The sequence below is a fragment of the Manis pentadactyla genome, chromosome 2 (assembly GCF_030020395.1).
Source record: "Manis pentadactyla isolate mManPen7 chromosome 2, mManPen7.hap1, whole genome shotgun sequence".
NCBI classification, from domain to species: domain Eukaryota; kingdom Metazoa; phylum Chordata; class Mammalia; order Pholidota; family Manidae; genus Manis; species Manis pentadactyla.
In genome coordinates, this window is record NC_080020.1 from 5,647,453 (window position 1) to 5,675,037 (window position 27,585).

General features: G+C 43.3%; 1 protein-coding gene across 2 annotated transcripts in view; it reads left to right on the forward strand.

Annotated features, from left to right (window-relative positions):
• Positions 1-27,585, forward strand: part of STARD13 (StAR related lipid transfer domain containing 13) — a 329,780-nt gene that overhangs the window by 92,713 nt on the left and 209,482 nt on the right. Inside the window, exon 1 of one of the 2 annotated variants that reach the window (XM_036904997.2) lies at positions 25,943-26,195. The exons of the other annotated variant lie outside the window; for it this stretch is intronic. Coding sequence (XP_036760892.2) covers positions 26,075-26,195 — 121 coding nt within the window. The 5' untranslated portion in view covers positions 25,943-26,074. Of the gene's footprint in view, positions 1-25,942; positions 26,196-27,585 lie in introns of those variants that run through there. 2 annotated transcript variants of the gene reach the window in all.

Genomic DNA, 27,585 nt, shown 5'->3' on the forward strand with positions numbered 1-27,585 from the left:
AACTAAAGAGAAATATTTCCCTTCAATGGTCATGAAGTGGTGAACAGCAAGGATTAAAGCTGGAAGAAGGGCCGTGTAGTTGTCTGTCAATCATCAGATACAATGTGCTTTGACGTGAAGGCAGACTCCCTGCTCCTCTCATCTGAGATGGCCTGTGACCCCACACTGTGCAGGGCACAGTCCTTAAGGTCTTCATCTCTGCCTTGGAGCTGGGTCAGCCAGCCAACTTGCTGCCCAGGGATAATTCATCTTGCAGGTGACACATTAAAGTGAACCATGCAGTCAAAGTTTGAATTCCAGCCTCTGGGTTGCTTTGTTCCATCAGGCCTATTAATTAATCAGCTAATGATGTGCTTTGGAATGAGCAGCTTACTGTATACATTTAGCTGCCCAAACTGCAGCTCCCCCACCCCACAACCCACCACCGCCGGAAGAACTCCTCTGATAGGAAAACAAATGCACAAAAGACAAAGGTACCAGGCTAGTGGGACAGGGGCATTACCAGAAAGAGGGTGTGCAGCTTTGTTTTTCAAATAAAACACTAACCGCGTGCTGTTTCCACCTGTTGTTGGCCAGGTGCCCCCCTCTCCCCATGAATTCCACAGGAACTCAGCCTCAAAGGGAGTGTCTGCTACTTGGGTGACTTTTTGTGGCACAACTGAAAGGAAACATGGGAGAAATACTAAGTGTCCTGTAGAGGAATCTTGAGTGTGTTTGGAGAGTGTGGTTTCCTGGGTTCCTTTTCATTCTTATATAATGAAAGGTCCAACTAGGCATCACCCATCAGCACAGCCCAGCCCAGATGCATCAAGACCTGAGCGTGCAAAGCACTGTCTTTGGTTTAATGCTTTGCTTTAGTGCCACGGAGGGGGTGGTAAATCGGAAGAAGCTTGAGCAGATCCCCAGCAGCAGTGAAAGGAGTAGGGAAAACGAATTATGGAACAGATTTAAGGACCAAACCACATACAGTGTGATTCAGTGATAGTGAGTAGAAGACGAGCTAAGTGTGTTTGAAGTGTATAAATGTCAGCGTGAAGAATTATATTACACATATAGAGAAGTACTACCTAGAAGCTAGACATCATGGAATAAAATTCAAGGCAGGTAAGCTCAGGTTTTCACCAACTACAACAGTAATATTAATACCTAATATTTGACAAAAATAAAGCTATTATCTCAATAAACTGTTATCAATGGATTAGCATTTCTTTATAATTTCAAATTTAAAATAGACTAAATTTTAGAAATGAGGTCTAGGCAGTAGCCAGTTTTTGAAGAGTCTCACTGTTTTCACTCTCTCAAACTATGAATTTTTAGAGTTTTCTAATCCATGTTTACTTAACATCTGTGCGCCAGATGCTGCAACACACCACTGAGCAGAAACAGAGGGCCTGCCCTCATGGAGCTCATGCTCTACTGAAGGCACCAACAGTAGACGGATAAGGTGTGCTAATGCGTAACATAGGTCAAAGCAGCAAAAGACAAATGTTATTCCAAGAGTAGAAAATGGTGACCTGCCCATTCTGGGGAGAGTGGTTGAAGTGACATTTCAGCTGAGACCTGAGTGGGAGCTATCTGTGGGTACAGAAGTAGGGAAGGGAGAAGTGAGGGGGCAGGTGACAGCTCTGTGAGATCTCGGTGCCACCAGGGCCATGGACACATTTTTAAAAACTGGATTAGTTTAACTTGAGACAGGACTTGCTCTCTCGGAAGAAGTAAAAATTGAAATGCAGGGTAAATGACCTGCAGTTATCTAAGAGAACCCAGGGTTCAGATAATTCCGAAAGAACATTCTATTCCACATGACTTAGTGCCGTGAAGTACGATATGCTGCCTTTGTGATTCTGCAGTGCAGCGCGGTGTCCGGTCTGTGCCTTTGCACTGGGGGCTGGGAAGAGGTGCATGCGTGTGGAGCTTGATTTGACCCTACCATCCTCTGTGGCCATAGACATGTCAGTTCTCTCTATAGGAAACTGGAAGATAAGCTGTAGTGGAAACAGCTTTCCTAGAGGGAAATTAAAAGATGGTGTTGTGACTTTGATGTATCATTGCATAAAACCCCGTTAAGCAATAAATTTCTTCTTTTCCACAAAAATAATACTAAAAATATCAGAGAAATGTAAAAGGAGATTCTTAATATCATATAACCAAGGAATTATCATTTCCAAAATTCTATGAGCATTTTCTCATGAATTTCTGAAGAAGTGATATGTAATCCATATGCATATCTCTATATCTGCACTAAATCGCTATTTATGTGATATGTAATCCATATGTGTACAGCCACTCCTGGGTCCTACCCTTATGTGTATGAACATAGGTCCACTGTGAGGTGTGTAAGAGGTGTTCTTTGGAAGGGGGTGATGCAAAAAGTTCAGTGATTAAGTTTAATAGAGACTGGATTAAGCAAAGTTAAAGTAGGCTTCTTTACTGCCCAAGTGATCAAAGTATTTAATATTTTTATGTTAATGTAAATTATAAAACTTTTGTATGATAGTATAGGATTTGGCATCTCCCAAACTTATATTGTCAGTAGACACTATTTTTTCCCTTGAAATACACATTCCTTAGAACCTAATAGTCCTAAATATGCATATAGGTTATCTAAAGTCATGAAAAAGTCATTACTGTTTTTGGTTTTAGAATTTGCTTTCACTTCATTCCCTTTGTGATTATGTCTGCACTTCTGAGCTGAGCCTGGAAGGCCATTCGCTATCTGGACCCGGTCCAGTTCTCTCCTCCACTGCTTGCTCCCCTTCCCATTATTTTACACTCTGGCTGCAAATTTCTCCCTCCCCTGCACACTCTTCCCTTCCCTCTGCTCCTGGCCCCACTTCACTGGTCAAGGCCTGTCCCTTCCTCAAGATCTAGTTCAAATACCTTCTCTGGGAACTTCGTCTTTCTTCTGCTGTAGCACTCACACCATTACTTTCTCATGTATGTGTGTATCTGACCCTTTCCTGCCATGCTTCCCCCTGGCTGAATTTCTTGCCCCCAGGCAGGACAGAGACAGGGCCCAGGATTGTAGAGTCCAACCTAACAAGGCATCCAGCCCACAAAGGAAACACCTGTGCTGACGTTACGAGCTTGAATTTGTGTGTGTGTGTGTGTGTGTGTGTGTGTGTGCATGCATGCGTGTGTGTGATAAGGGGATACTCCACGTTTAAAGTAAGACACTCCAAACCACAAAACATCTATCTGACTAGGAGCACGACTTGTCTGTCGTACATGCATTTATTATTGTTCCTGTCATGGAGTATTAAAATTATGTGTTTCTAAGAGTCACGCAACATTGTCCTTGAGTGCAGAGTTCTGAGCATATTCATTTTTCACCGCTTAACACTTAGTAATACCCAGGAAATGGTGCTTGAATTACGTGGGATTGAATCTTGCTCAACTCCTTACTTCCTCCCTTGCTGATGTAAAGATCGTCACAGCTAATGACGGCATGTGTGAACTTTGGGACCAAAAGGTCTGATTTCAGTCCCAGCTTTTCACCAGCTGTGTGGCCTTGGACATGTTATTAAAGCATTTTATCTTTCACTTTGTCATCTATAAAGATGGGATGTTAATGTTGCCCACCTCCTATGGCTGTTGTTAAATCTAATCCATACTTACATCTATTTCTACACATAGGCTATTTGTTTTAATTATCAAGCCTTCCAGGACACAACAGACTATTAAGTGTTGTGATATCCAAAGGCAAACCCTCTGTCCTTATAAATTCGGCTAAATGCCAAATCAGAGATGAGGGTCATGTCAGTAAGGGAGTCAGTAAGCAAAGGTGAGAATACAATTTGCATTGTGTAATTATAATCTGCCCAACCAAAACAATTCTAAAGTGATCTGATTTCCCAACTTTTAAACATTGTCATACAGCTTCTATGAAAAATTCTGCAAGCATCAGGAAAAGTACTCTAAAGCGTATTTTTAATTTGGACTGTTTTACAAGATGCTTTAAAATATGTTATTTAATTCTCATGGGAACTCTAAAGACAACCAGATCTAGTTTTACAGTCCAACTGGGTGATGGTACAAATAAATGACAAACCACATAGCGTATACTCAGTATTAAGTGCATGTTTCTAATCATAAACACAAGTTTTCAGAGAATGAAATTATTCCTGAGAATCCCAGTCAAGGGTAAAGCAGTAAGAGAGGAGGTGGAGCTTCAGGTGGATATTGTAAGACACAGGCGAGTGTGAAGGGCAAAGGGCAGAGGCTGGAATGCATTTGGTACGTTTGCCACTGTGTGGCCCCATGTGGCAGCAGAGGAGGTTCAGGCTGGTGCTGGGAGCTAACCTGGTAGTGTGAGCTGGAGCAGAGAGGGTTTGGAATGCCATGCTTACCTACACATGCTTGCTTCCTCAGTTTTAAGTTTAATCATCTCCTTCCCTGTGAACACAATTGGCTAACATGCTCCTAGAATTACAAGTATGATGGCCAAGGAACCCTGGAGGCCCCCCAGGGATCTACAGCCACACGTAGGTTTCCCCCCATTAAAATAAAGCTTTGCTCAATTGTGTCATTCAACAAAGAATAACCCGTACCAGCAGGCATAGTTCCAACTCTATCGAAGTAATCATTCAGCCACTAAAAAGTTAGCAAACAATCCTACCGGAATTATATTGGTTATTGTGAATGGTTTTAATAACAGGACTTTGTTCAGTTGGTTTTTAGATATGTTATTACTGATTTACCCATTCAATCAATTTCTGTTTATTCTGCTGGGTAAAAACCTACTCCCATCCCACCTGCTAGGTTCAGGCAAGGAAAAACCAGAAAAGAACTACATTGTAACCACAGAAGGTGATCACATACCTTCCTGTTCTGAGTTTAGGATTTTCCATGTTGACATGGATTATTCAGTGCTTGTAGAATGTTCCCTGAAAGTATTACAAATAGCATGCATCGTCACCTTCTGCAAGTGGGTGTGTATGTGTGTGTAGCAGGCAGAGTGTACTGTAGAGGGTCAGGATGGGAGTGATTTAAATGCTGGGTTAAGATTTCATTTAATTCCATGAGGTTATGCCAACACGTTCTATTGCCATGCAGGACTAATAGGCATAATAGCAGTCTCAGTGCTGACAATTCTGGAGAAATTCATTTTTCTCTGTCAGAAAAGAACACTGTGATTCTCACTCAGTATCCTTAAGTTCACACCCATACCTCTTACTTCGGTCTTGCTTTCCTTATGTCTCCTCACATCAGAAAGGAGATGTACAGAAAATTTTATTTTTTTACTAGTACATGGCTCTTGTTTGCTACTTGAGATTTGTAAAGCATACAGTGCTATTTATAACCCATTCTCAGAATAATCTTGTGAGAAAAATCATGCACTAGTTAATGATAGAAAGTGAGATGTTAGCAGGTTTTGCTTTATTTTGTTCCAAGCCTTCAGGAGCACCAACTGTAAAAAAGGTTGTTTCTATTAACAATAAAAAAAATGGCAGTGAGAAATAAATATGACAGCAAATTATCATCTGAGAATAAGCTGGCATCTCAATACTCCTTCTCATTTGCAGAATGTGGTGTAGCATCTTAGCCCCAGTCCCCCAGGGCAGAGTGCGGTGTTTCCCAAAGCTGACCCTCCTCTTTCCCGTGGCCACCTGTCCCAGACCTGCCTCCTTGACCTTTCAGCAACATCTGATACTGGTACCTTGTCAGCCATATTTGATGTTATTACCTGGAGGGCCCTTGACCTCCTCCTTCCCTGGCTTCTATCACAGAGCAGGACCTTGGTACGTCTGTGACCTTCTGACCACTCCCCCACGGGCTATCCTGGGGCCGTAGGTGTAATTGGGAATCTCTTGGGAAAACCTGACTGTAGGCTTGCTCTAATCATCAACATTATGTTTGCTTTTCCTCCTCCTATGTTCCCCTGCATGTAGGCTGTCAGGACACACATCTCCTGCTACTGTGCTTTACCCCTGCTCGGCCCCCCTCTGTACCTTCATCCCGACTTGCTGTCTCAGACTTCAGCAAACTTAGCCTAGCTTCTACTAACAGCCTCCTGACTGGTCTCACTGACTCTAACCAGTCTCCCCAGTGCCTGTCTTTGCCCATTCTACTCCCACTACAGGTGGCTGCCAGAATAGTCTTCCTAAGAGAACAGCTCCAGTAATGATTTCCCTACCAGACGAGTCCTATGGGTTCTCCATTAATTCTGAAGTACGTACAGTCTTCTAGCTTTCAAAGTCCTCAACCTTGGACTAATCTACATTTGAAGGTGTGTACCCTTGAGACCCGAGCTGCTCTAAGCAGCATTGACATCACCTGGGAGCTTATGAGAAATAATTTTGGACACTACCATTAGAACTATAGAATCAGCATCTACGTTTTAGCCAGATTCCCAAGTGATCTGTGTACACGTTAGAGTTTGAGAAGCACCGCTGCGCACTGTAACCTATCAGGGGAATCAGAGTTGTCAATTCACACCCCAAGATTCTCACCTCCATGCTTTGTTTATACTGGTTTCTTTTTGTAGGATACCTGCCCACGCCTTCTCTACTCTCTGAAATTGTGTCAGTCTTCCAAAAGTAAACCTCAACCATGATATACTCCGTAAAACCTTTCCTGAAACAACTATTCTCCTGACATTCCCTGAACACCATAGTATCTAGTTTCTGTCGTAATGCTCTCTCACTCACCTTGTGTCATAGCTATCCAGGTAATGATTTTACATACATGCTCATTTCCCCACTACATTGTAAGCCCAACATAAGCAGGAATGGGTGTTTCTTTTTTGTGGTAAAATACACATAAAATTTACCATTTTAACCATTTTTAAGTGTACAGTTCCGTGGCACTTAAGCACATTCACACCGTTGTGCAAGCACCATTACCATCCATTTCCAGAACTTTTCTTATTGTGTCAAACTGAAACTTGAACACATTAAACATCAGCTTCTCATTCCTTCCTCCCCTAAACCCTGGCAGCCACCATTTTTCTTTCTGTCTCTAAATTTGACTATTCCAGGGACCTCATGCAAGTGGAATCATACAATAGTTGTCCTGTTGTGTCTGATTTATTTCACTTAGCATACTGTTCTTCAAGGTTTATCTGTTGTAGCATGTGTCATAATTTCCTTCTTTTTTAAGGGTGATAATATTTTGTTGTACGTATCTACCAGTTTGTTTAATCCATTCATCCTTCCATAAACACTTCAATTGCTTCCACCTTTTGATTATTGTGAATAATGTTGTGAATAACATTGCCATGAATATGGGGTATGCAAATATTTGTCAGAGTCCCTGCTTTCAATTCTTTTTGGTATATACCCAGAAGTGAAATTGCTGGATCATATAGTAATCCTAGTCTTCATTTTTGAGAGATCCTCAGAGTTCTCCATAGCTGCTACACCAGCAGTGCACAAGGATTCCAATTTTCCACATTCTCACCAACACCTATTATTTTCTGTTGTTGTTTTTTTAAATAGCCATTCTAATGGGATGCTTTTGAGATGGTATTTCATTGTGTTTTTAATTTGCATTTCCCTAATTATTAGTGATTTTGAGCATCTTTTATGTGCTTATTGGCCATTTGTATATCTTCTCTAGAGAAATGTCTATTCAATCCTTTGCTCATTATATAATCAGGTTTTTTTGTTGTTGAGTTGTAGGAGTTCTTTATATATTCTGTATATAACCCTTTATCAGATATATGATTTGCAGATATTTTTCCCATTCCTTAAGTTGCCTTTTCACTCTCTTGATAAAGTCTTTTGATGTAGGAACTGTTTTTATATCCCTATGGTGCCTTCAAATTATGTCTGATCAATATTTATATTTTTAATTTAATTGAGTCCTTGAGTGATTTATCACTATGCTTAAATTTATGACAAAATCTAACTAAATATAAATTAACTTTGCTTTAAAGTTATTTGGGATAAATCCAATGAGATTGAAGAACTTCAAATATAATTATGAACATTTTTAGGATTGAGCTCTAGTAGGATATATAAAGGAAACTCCAAAACATGTACTGAAAATTCCCCATCATTGTCCTTAAGTTTAGAATTTTGACAACTTCCACAGGGAAGCTTTGAAAATTAATTACTCTTGTATGACAAGAAAGATATGAGAAATTATTTGTTGGACAAGCACATGAAAGTTTAAATGCCTATATTTGGCTAGGGGCTGTCCCATGATCAAGGACAGATGGGAAACAGAAAGTAACTCTGAAACAATGAATTTTCTGGAAAGTGAGGATGTTTATAAAAATTCTAAATGTACCCCCAAAGCATGAATCTTGTTGGTCTTGTTCTAATCACATGTGCCCTTGATATGACAATAGTGGATGAGAAAAGCTACTGAATATTTGTAGGATGGTAAAAAAGGGATAGTAGTTTCTTTATTTTTTCTGAACTGCATTATTTGTCTAGCTTATAAAAGAAAGTTACTAATGATACATCTATTAACAATTCTGATTCTTTTACTTTCTCATACTGTGGCATTTCTGCTGTGTGATTTATTTTTAGTTCAAGATCTTTCTATCCCAAATCATCATCAGGCTGTAGAACCACATCAGTTGTGACGGCTGTGATCATGCGCCCTCTGCAGAACAGCTTAATGGAAATTCTGATCATTCTGGTTGGTTCATATTTGAAAGGATTACATAAAACTTCTTTGAGTAATTAGCACAGCATCCCAACAAAGAACTAGTTGATTTTTTACAATAAAAGGTCAGGCAAGAGAAAGTCATTTGGAAAACATAAGAGATTGCTTTCTTGGGGTTATTTTTATTCTGATTTATGAAACAACTTGAAAGGCATGAGTCAAGCACTTGGCATTTCTGGTGCAAAACATTACTACTGTGTAACCATAGTTCAATGACAGCATCTCTATTGGATTAACATAAGTGAGAGCTAATAATGAGCCATTCATGCACATATGTAGGTGTATTTAAGGGTCCGTGTGGATAGTCAACCAAGGTCATGCTTAGTCTTGCGTTATACTCTCTCTCTACCTCTGCACAGTCAACCCCTGACTTCATGATGAGTGATGCACTGAGAAGAAACCTTTTGTGCCAACGTTTTATATTTCAGAAATATAAAGGTTGCAGATTTCCCTCAACAACTTACATATAATACTTTAACCTTTTTCCTCCCCTGTCGATTGTTGACTCATTCACTAACCTGAGTTTTGAAGTGATTTATATGATTGTTTACATTAAAAGAGCTTAACAGGAATAGAGAGCAGGGAATCTACAGACCTTCCAGTTCTGGTTGGTTATATATCAAGCAATCCCTGCCTTTTTTCATCAGAGGAAACCATGGGTAATGACGGAATCCGTAGGTTGTTCCTTTATTAAATATTGAAATTCTCCTTCTAGCCTTCCTAATGAAAGAAAAATACTAAAGATAGCAAGTTTTTTTGACAAGGTAAGATAAGGCTAGTGTGAAATTCTTAATGATGTCGGTCTGCAATACAAAACAAAATTGATATTTACGTACACCAGCTCTAGAAGGGTTCACGCTACAGTTTTTCAGAACGGACATAGTGTTCAGCAGGTGTTTAAGCAAAGTAGGTATGAAAAAAATTAGAGAGCTGATATTTTCTATAGTGCGCATTCGGACACCAGTGAGGGTGCAAACAGCCGAGACTTTACAAGAGTCCTCTTTGCTCAGAGGACAGAAGCATTGACGTTGAGGAAGGAAAGAACTTGCGGACAGCTAGACCCTTTCTCCTGATGAGGAACAGCCAGCCTAAGAGTTCTCTTAGCGCACTTTGTATGTCTGTTTCCCGAAGGAGGGAATTGATCCTGACCTTTGAGACCGATTTTGGATGAAACTAATTACTTCTTTGAAATGATTATCACTTTAATTAAAGAGAATATACAAATTAGAGCAGAGCAACATTCAGAAAGGGTAATTTTGTTCTGCCTGTGAATGCTACACAGAAACCCAGGCAGCCTATTAGATTAAAACTAAACACTAAGGTAAATCCAGGACACTAAAAATAAAAGGGTACACAAAGGTTTGTACTTTATATTAAGTTTTTGTTGCTGAAATGAATTAGTGTGAAAAACATTGTTCCCGATTGCCCAAATCCAGCTAAGAACGAGAAAGGATGGTGAAATTGAAATTCACCTACCGTGGAGTCAGCAGATTGTTGCTTATATTAATTTCTTGCTGTCCTTCTGAAACTAATGGTCCTATGCAAACCATTGTTCCCTATTCCTGAAGATCAGCTAAGAGTGAGAAAGATGGAAATTCAACAAAAGTGGCCTATAAATATAAAAATTAATTTTCTCCTCTAGGATGGTGAAAAGTGGTTAAGTATAATTAGTTATAGTTGATAAATATAAAGGAGCTCATGGAGGCTGACAGTCATATGGGTCAGGCCCTGTTCTAAATGCTTTGTAAATAGGACTTTGTTTAATCTTCTCAACCGTCCTATGAGGTGAAGAACATTGTTATCCCCATTTTACAGATGAAAAAGCAGAGACACAGAGAGACCATAACTTGTTCTAGTGAGTGGCAGAGCTGGACCAGAAAAGATAAATAAAGGCACGATCTCCGATAAAGGCCATGAACAATATACCGAAGCACTTCATCCTGTAGCTTACACCCATTTCTAGGAATCTGAGCTCTCATCTGTTGTGACAATTCATCTGTTGAATATGAAATCAGAAGTACTGGAGAAATTAAAAGATTACTAATCTATCAGGATTTCTTGAATTACTTAAAACAAATATTTACTCAGGGACAATTATATACCAAGTGTGAAGATTCTTCTATTCATTAATGATTTAAGTGGCTCCCCACATGGAAGGAGATTTTTCTTTCAACTGCCTTCAAAATAAATTTTACCTAAAATAGATAGAATGTATGTCTATGCGTATGAACCTAGACACACATTCTTTAAACAAAGGGAAAGTAAGCTTTCAGGTACTTCTTTGTTTACAAGCCTAAAATAAGTGGCAGTTAATCAGAGGACATGTATGTCCCCAGTCTGTGTGCAGTTTGCCTCGAACTCCAACACCTGTTTCCAGACCATTAACTGTGCTCAGGACAGATACAGAGGTGTCCATTAGCAAAGTTTCTTGACCTACATGCAAGCCTTTTTTTGAATGGACATTATGCATATTTTCTGATAGCCACCGTCAAGTGCAGTAAAACGGAATAAGAATGATTTTTCAAGGTATTTGAAGGAAGAAAAGCTCAGTAAGAGGAATACACATCTTCACTGCAGAAGGCCAGGTTTAATCTGACTGTGAAAATCAAGGAGTAGCTAGGGCTTCATCCACATCAGTACCAAAAGCAACAAAACAAACAAACAGAAGACCACAGAGGCACCTGCTAAATGTCTCAATGTATAAAGAAGTTGAGAATCGTAAGTGGGAAAAATTACTTCCGAGTTGGTGTCTTGAGATGCCCAGTGAGACTAAACAGAAATAAAAATGTTATCCCATTTCTAGGGTTGCCAGATAAAATGTAGAACAATACAAATACAAATATTGCATGGGACATATTTCTAGTACAAAATTACTTGTTGTTAATCTCAAATTCAAACTTAACTCAGCATCCTGCATTTTTATTTGCTAAATCTGGCAGCCTTCCTGACTCTCTGAGCCTGCGGGGCACCCCAGCACCTCCCCCCCCACTCCTGCGGCTGCCTGGTCTGGGCCAGAAACCCCAGTAGGGGGTCTGGGGCAATGGGCTGGAAACTCATGCCTATCAAAGCCCCTGGAAGACACACCAAATGTCGGGCTGGCTCCGCAGAATGCCTCTCCGGGCCCCAGGGCGGATGGCCCGCTTCACGCCCACAGCTTCATTTCTGCCTAGGATGGCTCTCATCCTCAAAATGTGTCTAGCACACTCTAGTTCAAGACCCGCCGTAGCACAGGGTCTTTTGAAGTCATATTGCGACGACCAGCATCAAGCCCAGAACCCACGACATAGTGAAGGGCCAATAAATGTTTACTAAACTCGAAGTTCTCAGAAGTTATTGTTGTTGTTGACGTTTTCCTGCTAGTAATAGTAACCAGGAAACAGGGACAAAATTCTTCCCTCCTAAGCCCTCACTATTTCTGTTTACTTTCCAAAGCCCGTAAGGAAAGACCGAGTTGCACACAATGCCCATGCGTCGTGTGCCCGGCATGCTGTCTGGTGCAGAGGATATACTCAGCTCAGCAAATATTTGTTGAGTGAGTGCATGAATGCTAATTATGGTATTTGAGTACAAAGGGGGCTGGCGTAAGACTGACTTACACGTTGCAGAAATCCCATATCATAGAAACAGCTTTTCTATATTATAGAAGCTGGGGGAGGGGACCGGTTAGATGTTACTTGGCTCAGGACACGTTGAGGAGAAGAGTTGGGGGAGGGGCTCCCCAAGGATGTGGGGCCGAGATTACCCACGGGTTTACTCCCCTAAGATAAGAGGTGTTTGAAGTTGGGGGAGAGAATGGGGACATGAGCCATACCAGACAGCACCGACAGGAGGACGAAGCGGAAGGAAATAGCAAACCCTGTTACCAGAATGGGAGGAGAGTTCTTACAGCTACTGGACCCTGGGCCCTTTTTCCAAATGGCCCTCAATCTAAAATGTGACAGATGTAATTTCATATGCATTAGTTCGGGACTACCCATCGTGTGAGACACTACAAAATTCTTAATTCACATAAAATAGCAAACCTTATTAAATATAGCTCAATTTGAAATATTTATCACATTCTACCAAAATATTTGATACAGGCAGGAAAAAATACTGTGAGTTAAAACTGAGTTTTCCCCAAATCTTCTCTAGCTGGTTTAGGGGATACAATAAAGTGAGACGGGTAGCTAGTTGCCATTTTATCCTGGGATAATTTTCCTCCCAGAATGAAAGCAGAAATCAAACAGTTTAAGTAGATTTAACCATACAACACTCAAGATTTCAGCAAATGGGTATTGAACGCTAAAGAACCATTGTTCATATTTGAAGAAGTTGTATTGTTGTTTTTACTAGTCAAAAAATTTTTGTCTTTCCTTTTTTTTAGAGTTACTCACCTTTGGGAGTGATAGTTTTAACCTTTTTTTTTTTTTTTTTGCCAAGGCGGTTCACCAGAATACACAGCTATCTACACTGAATTTAATGGGAACCAGACTGTAAGTGGCATTGATTAACTGTTAAAGGCAGAGACCCGTCTTCAGGTTTCAAAACTCAGCCTGAAGCTATGACACATATATATGCTTTATTAGAAATAAATTAAAAGAAGATCCAGAAACAGCCAGAAATAATTCTTTTTTATATCTAATATACATTGTAAAAGAAAAATGGTAAAAAGTTAAGTCATTTGGGCTATGATATATCACAGCTCTGACCTGATGAAAACTGTCCTTTTCCCTTTTTCTTAATACATTGCATACATAGCACAGAAGGGTGGTGCAGGTCCATGCTGTTAATGCTGTCATTCATCATTTTGCTATGTACTCATTTTAATGTACTTTTTAAGCAAACTTGGACTACTAGATACTTATGCAGTACTCTTTGACAGGACATGGATAACTCCTGTCCTAACCTCTAAAAGTCCTTCATACAAAATAAACTTTTAGCTTGAATCCAAAAGGTTAGCTTTCATAATAGTTCATCTTTGAACCCCCAGCAATAAGCTCCTTTCACTAAATGTTGATATAATATCCGACCTATCAAATCAAAGCAGTATTTAATGCTTATGACAGGCATAGAACTGTGCAAATGTGCTGTTTTATAAGGCTTTAATCCAGAGATGGAATAATATGTACAGTGAAGTTTATCTTGACAGGTGAATCAACTTATTGCTAAGTAAAACAGCCAGACAATACTGTCCTTGTTATTGACTTGCAGGTGTTTAAAAACCTAAGGGAACTAAGGAGAAGCCTAATAGCATCACATGACAGGAATGAATGGTGGGTGGTGAAGAAGCAAAGCAAAGCTCAGTTAGGTAGCTAAGCAGGTGCTTAGGAAATTTAAGGGAAAAAATGGAAATCTAAAATAAAAACAGGTGCCTGGTTAGGTTTTTATGGTCTGACTAGAAGTAATAAGAGTGCTAAGGTTAGGAACACAAAGATTAAATTTGTTATTTCTAAGAAGTCTTGGTTTGGAAGAATGAAATACAAGTTTTGGAGATAACCCTGTTCTAAGAATTCATGTGTCCAGATTAAGTCCAGGGAAATCCAGTGAATCTCAGAACAAACACATTTTTCAGCCTCAGAAGTATTTACTAAATCCTTCCAGTGTCTGACAGAGTTCTATCCTCTATTCTGTCTTTTTTAAGCTAACATAATAATATTATTACTTCTTAGCTATATGATATTGTAATGTTGGAAATATTATTTGTAAGCATTTTTAACAATTTTAGCCCACCAATATATACATAAAAGTTGTATGTAGAATTGCTTACCAACAAGTTTAAGTTGTCTGTATCTGTGATACTTACCAAGGGAAAGAAAACATGTAGCCCTAGGATGAAGTCTCCAATGAATAGCATTAAGAAAACACTTGCTTAAAATAAAATAGTCAATGGGTGAATTTTATGATTTTTACTGAAGAGTCATAATATCTAAATGAATTATATCTTAATGAAGATATACAACTCATGAATATCAATTATATCTTAATGAAGATGTTACTTAAAAACATGAAGTTGCAAAAATAAAACTATTAAAGAGAAATGAGGAAAATAGCAGAAAAGATGTGTGAGTAGCGATAATCAGTGTCTCAAGTGAAAACTATTATGTTTTGTAGTTATACTAAGGAAAGTATACTGAGTAGAGTGAAGACAGAGATATATGTCTTCCTGGCCAGCCACCTGTCCTGCAGTGAATTTATAGCTCACAAGCATGATTTATTCTTCAAGCTACTGAAGGCTGAGGGATTACATCTTGTATTGAGTTCACCCATGACTTGTCTACAAAGCCCCTTTGCTGAAATACATGACATTTCATCCGCTAGACAACCTTGAGCTCACTTGTGGCTGCCCCCACCTATAGGGGTCAGGCAGGAGGAATTGCCCGCCTTGCGACCTTGCCTTACATTTCCTGGCAGGGTCACCTTCTTCAGCCCCAGTGCTACCGTCCAGCATGGGGAGCCGTTCTGATCACAGCCTAACCCTGTACCAGTGAAATGCAATTCAGCGACACTGGCTGTGTCTTCCTGATGGACATCAGAAGCACAGTGTTACATTGCCTAGTGCCCTTTGCCCAACTAACTTACAGGCGCTAAATAATCCCCTTCCAGTACCTCCTTTTCTGGATTCCTGGTGTGCTCTGCTTTCTCTGTTAGAACGCTTTGAGGCTGTGGACTTCCGTGTGGTCACCACCCAGACCCTCTATTCCTTTCAGTTCCCATTTCTTACTCTCCAGAGAACCAGGGTCCTTTCCTGCTTGAGGCTCAGGCGAGCCTGACTCAGTTTGTTTTTGCTGTTATCTCACGTTAACGTGGAAGGGGGCACACTGGTTATTGCCCTAGGGTTTTTACCTTTGCGGGTGCCTCTCTCCAGAGTAAGTTCTAGTAGGTCCTGTTGCTGTGCTGCTGACTGCGGTGCGGTGTATTGGAGCTCCTCTCTGCGCCCTCTGGTTTCATTTAAGGGATGCTGTTCTGTTCCTATCCACACTCAACACTTCTTATTCCTTTCTTTCTCTTCCACTCTCTCTTTTTCTTAAACTATTCTATTCTCCTTCTAAACCACTCACACTTTACTCACAAGAAAGGCCTACTTTTCCCTGAGATGAGACATTGTGGATGTTTTTGTTTTACAATACTGTATTCCCATTCAGAGTCCCAACAAGCTTTCATGTTACATTCACAATACACTCTTACATATTAAACATAACCCAACTCATTTCAATTGTGTATTTAAGATACTGGTGACTCTGCATTTATATTTTAATACAGACAACTTTGGATTTCACCCCTGGTTTGGGTGAAGAAAGGGAGTTAACTTATGACAAAATTAGTTTTCTCAAGTGTGAAATGCAAATTTGAGTGGTGGGGGAACCTAAGCAATGCTTTTAAGTTAATCAGCTTCATTAGATATTCTTAAAAAGTTAATATCATTCACCCATAAAAAGAAAAGTAACATTCATACAGAATTTATCACTATTATTTCCTATTATTCTTAGTTACTTAATCAATTGTGGCTTAGCACCTTTGTGTTCGTGTGCGTGTGCATGTTTGCCACTAAGTGCTAAATGTGTTAAATATTTCAGTATCTGAGCAGATAACACATGGGCATACCCAGCTTCTCCAGTCCACTCTTGAAGCCCCAATTTCCAGTTCATATTCATTCAATAAATAAATATTGAGCACTTACCATGTATTAGGCACCATCTTCCATTCTGGGGAGACAGAAATAAACAACTCACTTCCTACCTTCAAGGGGATCACAACCCAGTGGGACCGTGAAACAGCTATTCTCTGAAGTTTCGGTACATCTATGAAAAGGGTCAGCCAATGTTCCGGGAAGCAAGAGCAGGTGCAAAGTCACTGAGGCCCAAGAGAGCATGCATGGTGCAGTGAAGGGACTGCCAGCCTCTCTGTTTCTCTGTGAGTCCTCCGGCAAATATTGTTGCTGAGGGCAGGAGGGAAGGAAGTGTGCGTGGCTCATGCGAGGTCCCAGCACAGGCAAACTCACAGGAACAGCAAGCAGAGTAGACGTTGCTAGGAGCTGGGGACAGCAGGGAAGGCGACATTCTTATTTGTGGGTATTATTTATGAGTTTTTCTTAAGGATGAAAAAGTGTTGGATATAGAGTTGTGATGATCATACACTACAAATGTATTTAAGGCCACTGAATTGTACACTTGTGAAATCTTACGTATATTTAGGACAGTAAAACAAGTTTTTTTTGAGTGCACATGGGCCTTGAGGAGAGCCGCTGAAGTTTTAAGATGGCCACTGTGGAGACCAGGAGCAGGACCCGGGAGAGACGCGGCGGGAACTTTGCTGGCGACTCTCGCTCCACCCGTATCGTGCCACCAGTTTATGCGGTTCTGGGGTGTCCCTGACCACCCGTGGTGGCCTGGATGTAAGAGTGGATATAGGGGTTTTGTCAGACGGGCTTGGAATAACCAGAAACCGAAATAGCTATGCGTGTGTGTAATGAGAACGCGGCTGAAAGGCTGGCTCACGGAGCTTAAGCCGCGGCTTAGGAAGGCATGAAGCCAAGGAGAGGGGCTGGTTAAGTAAAGGGAAAGCAAAAGCAAAGATCAGGAGACAAAATGAGGGATGCTGGAAGGACACAAGGTCGTTTTAGAAGCTGAGATGAAGGCTCCGGATGTGGGGAGCACAGCACTGTGGTGGCGACTTCGGGTGTGTCTGTGGGAGCCGGTGGGTGAGGTGGAGTTGGAGACAGGACCCTGCAGTTGTTTGCTGAAGGAGCTAAGCTCTCCAGAAGGTACTGGACAAGATCATGTAGTATTTAGAAATTCCAGGCATGGCGTGGGCTTTCTGAGCAAATGATGTATTATTTGTTCACTCATCCCATCATTCACGGAGTGCCCACTTTCTACCAGACTCAGCTCTGGGTGCTGGGACTCAAAGTCCAGGAAGAAAGACAGTTCCCTGCTCACTGGAATTTACAATATAGGAAAGGGGCATGTTGGGCAATAAACAAAAATAAACAAATACGAAGTAGCATGTGAGCATGTGCTATGGGCAGAGTTAGCAAGGCTTGATCACTGAATGGAAAGTAAGAGGGACTTGTTTACCGAGGTGGTTAGGAAAGACCTCGTGATAAAGACGTGGTAGTTATGCTGAGAACTAAAAGTTAAGAAAATCAAGTTCAACAACTTTTTTTTGGGAGATCACCATAAGCCAAGCATAATTCCAGGCACAGAGAACGCAAAGATAGATAAAAGGCCCCACCACACAAGTAGAACAGAGATACAACAAAATCAATCAAATCCACAAAGGTGTCCCAGGACTCCCAAGAGGCTTTGCATTTGTAATTTTTCCAAACTAGTGTTAGGAGTTTTTATTTTAAGTGATGCCTGGAAAATATATCATTAAAAAATTAATTGTACCAAAAACATATTAGTGATGAATGGCCATTGGGCATGACTGGAATATACAGAAAACACAGTATTTTCTCATATGGACAGAAAAAAATGTTCAACTAAGGGGAGCAGACAGAAGACAAATACATATTAAGTGATAAGAGTAATTTCCATTGCTCCAGAAGCTCTTAAACATAGTAACTCACTTTGTATTCAGCACATTATCAAAAGGCACTGACAGGAAAACACTTCAAATGTAAATATCAACTGCTTTTGAACTACTTCTGTGGAAGAGATATAACCTGAGATTTTCACTTTTTAAATATCGGAAATTGAAATATACTTCATAATGTCATTTACACTCCTTACACGTTTCTTATAGATAACAAGTGTCAACAGAGTTAGGTCTTTGTCTCATGGCCCCTCATTACATCTGAAAGTATCAGGGTCTAGGGATCTGGGGGTTATTTTGTAGTAATCATTTCATTAAAGTGAACTCAATACCAGACTTTTCCCAGGGACTTAAGGATAGATTTGGATACAAGTTCATTGTAAATTACTTCAAAGAATGATACAGGTTTAATCTTTCTCCTGACAGAGATGTTTCTTTAGTGGTCATAATGTCTTGTCTGTCAACCTCTCGCATTCTACAAACAAGGAAGGAAGAACCCCATCACCTTCAAGGGACAAGGCCTTTGGTGGCTACACTGAGACCACACAACAGCCACTGGAGAATGCCAAGGGGGCCAGGGGACACTCGAGAGGAGATGGAGATGAGCATTTATTTGAGTGTTGGTTCTGCAGCTTAATTGCTGCTGATCGTAATCAAGTCGTATAACTTTCCTGAGCCTGTTTCTCTGCCTGTTTTTGTTTGTTTGTATTTTATTTTTTTAAAGAATGAATTCCTACTTCATGTGTTGTTATATTAAATAATGCATAGAAAGTGCTTTGTCCTGGGTAGTGCTAAACTAGGGCAAAGGCTTATTCATGATAAAAAAATCCTAAAGAAAATGCCACATCTACTCAGATTAAATAATAAACTGGGAGTGACTGCTGCGACACTTCCAAAAGTTTTCCTCTGGAATATGGAGTATATGCTGCCTGTCTTTAAAGATGACAAAGGTTTGCTCACACATATCTGTGGAATAAATATAATTGGAGTGGGAGGTCACTCCATGGAAGAGGATGAGGGCCCCAGCCTCTGCCGACTGTCCACACCAATCAACACACTTAACTGACCTCAAACCGTGTCAACAGCTGGAACACAGTCAGGGCCACTGGAGGAAACCTGTGCCACTTGGGGACAAAGACCCTTGTTGACTATGCACAGTTTTTAAATGCAAATAGGAAATGCACTGACTCCAAATGTAGATTCTCCCCAATCTTTCCTATTATCTGCAACACCTTTGATTTGGATAGCACCCTGTATTTATAAACTCTCACATAACCTTTCATTTTGATCAGGGTAGGTAGGATAAGTGTTCTTTTCTGTGTTTGACAGATAAGGAGACCAATGTTTGGGAGATTAAGTAGCTTCTACCAGTCCTACTGCTTATCATGCTCAAGTTGAGACTTGAATTCTATTCTTACACCTCCCAAATTCATTGCTATTCCCTACCACTCTTTAACGCTATCCAGAATTTGGCTGGACTGGAATGTCATAACTGTGGAATTTGTTTAAGTCAAATAATATTAATAATGCTAACAAACACTTGATGCATGCTCATTATATGCCAGCCAGTATTTCACATGTATCAGTGCATTGATCCTTGCCAAAAACCCTACTAGGGAGGAGCTTTTGTTATCCCCCATTTGTGGATGCCAAAGCCGAGGAACAGAAAAGAAGCATGACTTGTCCAGATCATGAAGCTCGTAGGTAGGGAGCCTGGGTGTGCACCCCGTTGTCGGCCTCCTTCCCCCACTGCCCCTCTTTCCCTTCTGCCTGAGGAACTCAGGAGCACCAGGGAGGGCTGCACAGGGCACGTTTGTGTGTCCAAAACGTCCTGAGGTCTCGATCTATGCTCTCTCTATACAAGCAGCCATGGCCAAAGGGGTGAATGGCAACTGACCAATTTGCCTATATTACTGTAATAAAGTGTAGTTGTGGGGTAAGTTTAATTTCCTCAGCCTTTAGGAAACAGGCTGAAGGATATCTGCATGCAGATGGTAAGATGATTCCAACCATTAGAAACTTCTTCAATCCAGTAGCCGGTGAGGGCAAAGATTTGTGACATACTCACCCAAGGTCTCCCATGTGGTAAGGACGGTTCCCAGAAAGGCACATGAAAAATATAGAGGGGAATCACAATATTTATGAACTCAGTGAAATATTATGACATGACATTAAGGCTCAAGTGCCCAGGAGTTTCCCTGTCTCCTATGAGGAAAATACTAAGCATAGCCAGACAGATTCATTGGCAACGCAGAACTTACAGCTAACACTAAATTTGTGTACAAGAAAGGATAGAGGCTGATGATATTTTAATTAATAGGACAAAATCCAAAAGGCAGTGAAAAACTGTTAGCTTTAGAAGATGGGCAGATTCAGAGCATGGCAAAGGGGCACCAAGAGATTCCCAGTGGGACAGACACAGATCAGCGGCTGTGAGCTAAGGACCCGGCATGAAAAGCCAGCTTCTCCAGTATATTCTTTATGAGGAAATAAATAATGAGCGATCGCAGTTCATAATCTCCAGTGACAAGACTGTGAAATGCAGCCTAAGGAACACTTGCGAGGAGAGTGCCAATGAGCCCTTCACCCTTCTGTGGCGCAGTGAGGGCCAGGGGGACGCTGGGAGGAAGGCAATCCAAGCTGACAAGCAACACGAAAGAGTGGACCGTAACTATTGCTCCTGGCAGAGGGTTGTTGGCCTGGCACAGTTAGAAACTGGGTTCTTTACTTAAGCATAGGCTTCTGACCCCAAAATACTCAGCAAGTGGACCATAGAATGTGCCTTTCTGTTGTTAGGGATGAGGGCAATGGACAGAATGAGCCGGGCGTGGGGGGCTGTAGAAGGAAAAGAAGTTAATGGAATCGCAGGGTCGTGGGCATTCTTACACACAGGTGGGTGGGGGGGCAAGGCCTGTGTATTGCTTGTGGGTTGTGTGTGCAGTGGTGGTGGGTCTTAATCATATAGAGTTAAGAGAAGGAGGAAGATTTTCTTCCCATTTGCCAAAGTTGTTCATCAGAGTATTATGTGCAGTTTCTAACATTTAGGATGAAATGTCCAAAATCATGAGAGTTTTAGAATAAGTTATGGTATATCTATCCAATAGACCTTTATACATTCATTCAAAACTGTATTTTAAAAGGTAACTTAATACACTGGGGAGATCCTTGCAACAGAATGCCAAGTGGAAACAAATTTCAAAATTTAGTATAAAAGTCATTCCAATTTGTTGAAATATGCAAAGAAAAAAACTGAAAAGGAAAATGTTCAAATGTTATGAGCTCCCCTCCCCTCCGGGGTCTTCGCCTGAAGCAGATGACAAAACCACCTGCTTCAGAGAGATCAGGCAGCCCCCTGCCCCTGCTGTGTCCTTCTTCCTCCTGCCCTCCCACCGCCATGGAAGAGGGGCCTCTCTTCCTACCCGTGACCTAGTCCTCCGGCTGGCTATGCTCACTGTCCTTCCCTGTCCCTGCAAGACTTTTTGTCAGGCCAGTTATTTCCTCTCTCCTGCACCCTCCCCCCACCCCCTCTCTTGGGCTCAACTCTCAGGTCTCGCCCTTCTTTAAACCAAAGCACAGCCCAAACACAGCCGTAACAGAGCACACAGCCTCTGCCTGTGTCCTTTGGAACAGGAGTCTTTCCTTAGCAGCACTAGAATATGGGCCTCCTCCGGCTCTCCTAAAAGCAGTCTTGCCAAGTTCACGCTGATTGTCTGGTTGCTAAATCTAATGGATGTTTCTAGTCATTGTCCTTCCTAGGGCACGTGGACGCTGCCACCCTGATGACCTTTCCCTTCCTCGTGATGCTGTCACTTCACTCAAACCAAGACTGTGGAAGTACTGGAAAAGTGAAATCAGCGAATCACTATTTCTTCTAATCCACTCTGTCTCCTCCCCCTCAGCCCATGCCCCACATGGCCACCAGGCTAGCCTTCGGAGCTCCACCTGTACCCGCTCAATGTGGGCATTCCCTGGATTTCAGTTCTCAGCCCCCTCTTTTCCCTCAGGCTTTGGTGTCCCTGGGTGATTGTATTTCTTCATGGTTTCAGCCCTCACCTCTCAAGGGCCAACTTGGTGCAGACAGATAGTACTTGTGTTTAAGAGTGTGGCTGCAGACAGGAGTGAGTGTGACTCCGGGCGAGTTTCTGCCCCTAACACTACCTACCCAAAGGACTGTACTGTGGTACAAAGGAACGATTCAATCAGTGCTGCCACATCCCTGTCCTATGCTAGATATTTCCTCCAAGGAGCCTTCCCTGGCACCCAATCTAAATAACCTATTACTTCCTCTCATAGCATCCAGTTTAATTTTCTTTCTAACACTTACCACTTCTGGACATTTTCTTGTTTGTGATCTGTCTCCCAGGGAAATCTTGGCATTATGAGAGCAGAGGTCTTGTCTGTCTGATTCACCGGTGCACAGTCAGCGCCTAGAACAATCCCTGACAGTCATGCTCAATAAAAATGGACAGAATGATTATACTTAAGTACCACGTATTGTTGACCTTACTAAGGCATATTTCAAAAAATTTCCCTCTGCAGCTGCTCTTCCATCTCTATCTCTGTGTTAGTCAGTGATACTAACGTGTGTCTGTCCGAGAAAGGAATCGAGGAGCGCATCTGACTCCTCCCAAAGTCCATGTGTGGCTTCAGTCTTTCTCTGCCTCTCCATCCCTGCAGTACTGGGTTGGGTTCCTTTCCTTCTTTCCTCTCCGAGTTTCTTCAGAAGAGACTCACATATGAAAGCTGTTGCCCTCTCTCAACTCTGGGTCTTTATACATTTGCTCCCCTTGAAAGTCCATCCCCTGATATTTTCCTTCACCTATCCTTCAAGACCCTGTCGGATGTCACCTCCTCCCGGAGGCCTTCCTCCTGTCCTGTGCAGTGGCAGGACTGCGGGCCCATCTCTGGGGCCTGTGTCACTGAGCGCTGAGTGTCATGGTCCTCTCGACACCCCAGGGTTGCTGAGTTCCACCTGCTGGGACTGGCCTTTTATTTCTGAATCCCTTGTGCCTTTTCTAGTGAAAAGCGCTCAGTAGGATCATTTACTGACACAATGAATGTTCCAGCACGATCTCGGGCGACTGGTTATTACTAGGGTCTGGTCCTTTGTAGGAAGGTACATTTTAATTATGTCTGTGGCAGTGTTGCTCCATTGTCATTAATCACTCCCTCTTCTTGTATAAAGCATATTGATTTCACATTTAGAAGAAATACATACTAAATATTACAGTGCCTTATAATCACAGCAAATTATAAATAGAAACATTAATATCACTGTAATACTACCAGGCTTTTAGGAGAGTGCTGGTAAGGAAAGACTCCTGTTCCAAAGGACACAGGCAGAGGCTGCGTGCTCTGTTACGGCTGTGTTTGGGCTGTGCTTTGGTTTAAAGAAGGGCGAGACCTGAGGGTTGAGCCCAAGAGAGGGGGTGGGGGGAGGGTGCAGGAGAGAGGAAATAACTGACCTGACAAAAAGTCTTGCAGGGACAGGAAAGGACAGTGAGCACAGCCCAGCCGGAGGACTAGGTCATGGGTAGGAAGAGAGGCCCCTCTTCCATGGCGGTGGGAGGGCAGGAGGAAGAAGGACGCAGCAGGGGCAGGGGGCTGCCTGATCCCTCTGAAGCAGGTGGTGGTGTCCCCCAGTGGGGAGGGGAGTCCTATGGGGTCCTACTTAAGGTTCAGCTTGAAACGGGGTTTGTAGAAATGGGAGTGGGTGCCGAGGGCCTGTAGACAAGACTCCCAGTAGCCCCAAGGGTCTGGCTTGAGTTTAGAACTCTGCATCTGTGGGCTGCTTGTGCACAGCTGTGCGGCCCCCCCAGCAGGCCAGCACCAGCCGGGTGGGCCGGGAGCTGGGCTGCACTGTGTGGCACAGGCTGCTCGTGCAGCACCTGTTCTGGGAACATCACTTCGGGCTTTCGTCTGGCTTCTCTCGGACAGTCTTGGATTCGTGGATCCTTCTACAGCCAGAACGCCAACAAATTTGCAATGCCAGAATTTATCTCAAATTAGTCCTTTAAAGAGAACCCCTAATCCCTGACATCTGAATAGAAAGTATGGATTAAAATGGAAAAGCACTAGGGCCCCAGGATTTTTAGAACTAAATGACCGGTGCAATAGCTGGAATGTTCCTTGTGCTGTTCTATTCCCGTGCATATAATGTTACAACTACTGCTGCTGTTTGATTTAATCAGAGATCCTTTTTGAAAGTTAAATGCACAGCTTCCCTGGGAATGGAATTGTGAAACATTTTGTTGTTTTATTGTATAGCAGTCACTTTCAGATAACACAAATGTTGCTCTTTGCAGAGAATTTCGTTACTACTACATGCATACAAAGCAGAGGATGTAATCAAAAGAGTGTTGGGCAAGAGTCCAGAAAGCAATCTGGATTAGTGTGTAACTGGCTGCCATAGTTTCAAGTCCATTTCTGATCCATGACTTATTGCTTCATAACTGACAATTTCAGAGGTTTAAAAGGATACAACAAAAAAGCTCAATCATTACTTTCTAGTTCATTCTGAAGTGTGTTTCACAGTGAACACACTTTATTATTTAAAGTGAGACAATAAGACTGTTATTACTATCATCACCCCCTAAACAGTATCAACTGGTGGAGGGAATATTTACTGAAAGTGTAGAAATGTAGAGAGAATACTTCAGGTAGGTTATAGTTCCCATTCCTTAAATCAGCAGCATTTTATATAATAGAGAAATGACTAGACAATTTAATTTTCAACCTTCATGTGGGGCATCTGAAATTTTTTAAAAACAGCTGACTGCACTTTGGTTTTCTGGCATTCTGGTACAAAGACATTTAAAAAGAAACACATTTCAAGAAAATGTACCGTTTGAATCATTCAAAAATTCTTGTGAAATGTTTCAGCTTCTCTCAGCAAGCTAGAGTTGTGTGAAACTGATTACATCCTTGAAGTACATCAGATGTTGTCCTAGTTACTTTCTCTAAAGTCCTCCGAGCACTTTGGAAGCACAGCCTTGCGAATAGCAGGACACCCGGAGGTCTGAGCTAGGACTGTCTTCATCCTAAGAAGGCAGCTTCAGAGCCCAGGAAAGGGACTTGGGCACCGCCTCGGGTATTTCTTAAAGAGCCAGTGCATTTCCTCGCTCTTCCCTGCAGGAATCAGTAAATTTCTAATTACAAGCCAACTTTCTATTATTGGCTAAAATACCTTAAAATTCTTCTATTTTCCTATTTCACTTCCTCACAATACCTACTTTTAAAGTGCATACAGATTTCAGTGCTTTTCCAGGGTGTGCCAATCTAGCTGATGTCGTTTCCTCGTAGCTTGACTCAGTACTTACCAGTCACTGCCTTCCCCCACAACGGCTCTACAGGAGATGGACTATTTTGACTTTTTAAATCATTGTGATTTGATCGTGGATTGCAGCCAGGAAAATCATTTCATGGATGAACCCGTAAAGACAAGCATATAAATACAGGAGCACCCGTACTGGGCCCCAAACCGATGTCAGCGCGATGCGGTATCGCTGACCTCAAGTGACTCGGACTCAGGACCGCGAAGCAGTCGTTGTGGCACTCGCTGTGGCACAGTTCACCACTTTTGTCGTGGTCGTTGTGATGGTGGTCTCGGGGGCTGAACTTTGGGAAGAAACTCTCAAGAAATGGGAGGCCTGTGGTCCGGTCCCTGATGTCTGCGTGAAGCTGGAGGGGGTGGAACCTCGGTCAGCGGGGGCCGTGGGGGCCAGGCCGTCGGGCGCGGCGAGGCAGGGAGGCGGGGAGGGCGGGCAGGGGGCGAGGCGCGGGGCCGCGGGAGCGCAGAGGCGACCCCTGCGCGCGGGGGCGGCCGCGCACCCCGGCCCGCGGCGCCGAGGAGCCCCCAGCGCGGCCGGCCCGACCCATGGCGCGCCCGCGGGCGTCTGAGCGGCGGGCGGCGCGGGGGCCGCGATGAGGACGGGCTGAGATGAGCAGCCCGCGGACGGTCCGGGCGCAGCTCCGGCGGTCGGGCAGCGGGCAGCTGCGCGCCTCCGCCGCCAGGGCCTGGGCGCTGCTGTGGGAACGCGGCCGCGGGCGGCGGCTGGCAGGTCGGTGCGCGCGGGCCGCGGGGCGGGGCGGGGTCGCTCGGGGCCCGGGGCGGGCGCGCTGACAGCGGCGGGGCCCCTGCGGCGCCATCCCCCCGGGCAGCCGAGGAACGCGCAGCCTCCTCCCGACTTGGTCTGTGACGCGGACGAGTCCCCTGCCCGCGCGACCGCGGTCAAGACAAGGCGAGGGGACGTTGTGGGGGAGAGGATGTGGGAAAAGACAGGAGGACAGACGTGCCAGCAGACAGCTGCCACCACCCCTGTCCTGCTGTGGGTCAGCCTGCCCCCACTTGAGGGCTGCCAAGAGGGGCCACCCTTTCGGAATCCAGTGCCCGTGCATCAGAGGAAAAGCAGAGCTGATCACCGAGCCGAGGGGTCCTTAGGAATCCTTGCCCAGGTCGGAGCACCCGCCCCCTCTCCGCACCTCCCCCGGTCCCCAGTGGGTGACCTTACTTGTGCGCTCAGGCTGTGGAGCCCGTCCCTTGCAGGGCCACCAGCGCAGTGAGTGGCCCGCGCCTCTGCGAGGCTCACGCCGACTTTAGGGCTGGTGAGTCACCTCATCGCCACCTGCCCCAATAAGGGCAAGCGGCCCTACTGCGCGGCAGAGTTCCTGTGTTGCTGGGCTTTAGGGTCCCTCTTCACAAGTGCCAGCCGCTGGAAGGTGCTTCAGGAACTGGGGGCCAGTGTGGCTGCAAGGGTCCCTGCGCAGACCACCAGCGGAGTCTCTGGCTTGTGGCCTCCGCTCTCTCCAGCCATGACTCCTGAGTTGGCCAGCGAGAACTGGGCTGGGAGACAGGATGGAGAAGAAGGCAGGGAGGCTTGGACAGAGGGAAGGCTTCCCAAGGCTGGGACGGGAGGGTCCCCCTTCTCTGAGCTCCTCCCCCTTTTCCTTGCTGTGGAACTTGGAAATTGGCCTCATGTTCTGCCCTAACACCCTGCAGCCGCATCTGCCCCTCAGCCTGGCAGCCTGGCAGCCTGGCAGCATGCTGGAGGAGATGCCCACAGCCTGTGTCCCCTTGAGCGTTAGTATTATCAACCCAACTGGCCAATGAGAAGTAAGGATCCCAGACGATTCCAACACTCAGTACTGTCAGCATAAAATGTCCATCCACGTTTTCTCTGTAACACAGTGGCCCCATTTAGTAAACACCCAAGAAAACAGACTTTTCGGTCTGGACCCAGAAATATTTTGTGGTAACGCAGATGTTTTAACTGTTGATTTCTGAAGACATGTAGGTGCATTGCAGACCTTAATTAATAACAAGTAATGATTTTCCCTATTATCCTGCTAAATTGTGAAATCTACATGTTGGAAGGTGTTAGATTTTTGTGGTCTCGTAAACTTTTTGACTTCAGAATGTTTACCACCAAAGTCTCTTTCATAGCTTCTGTT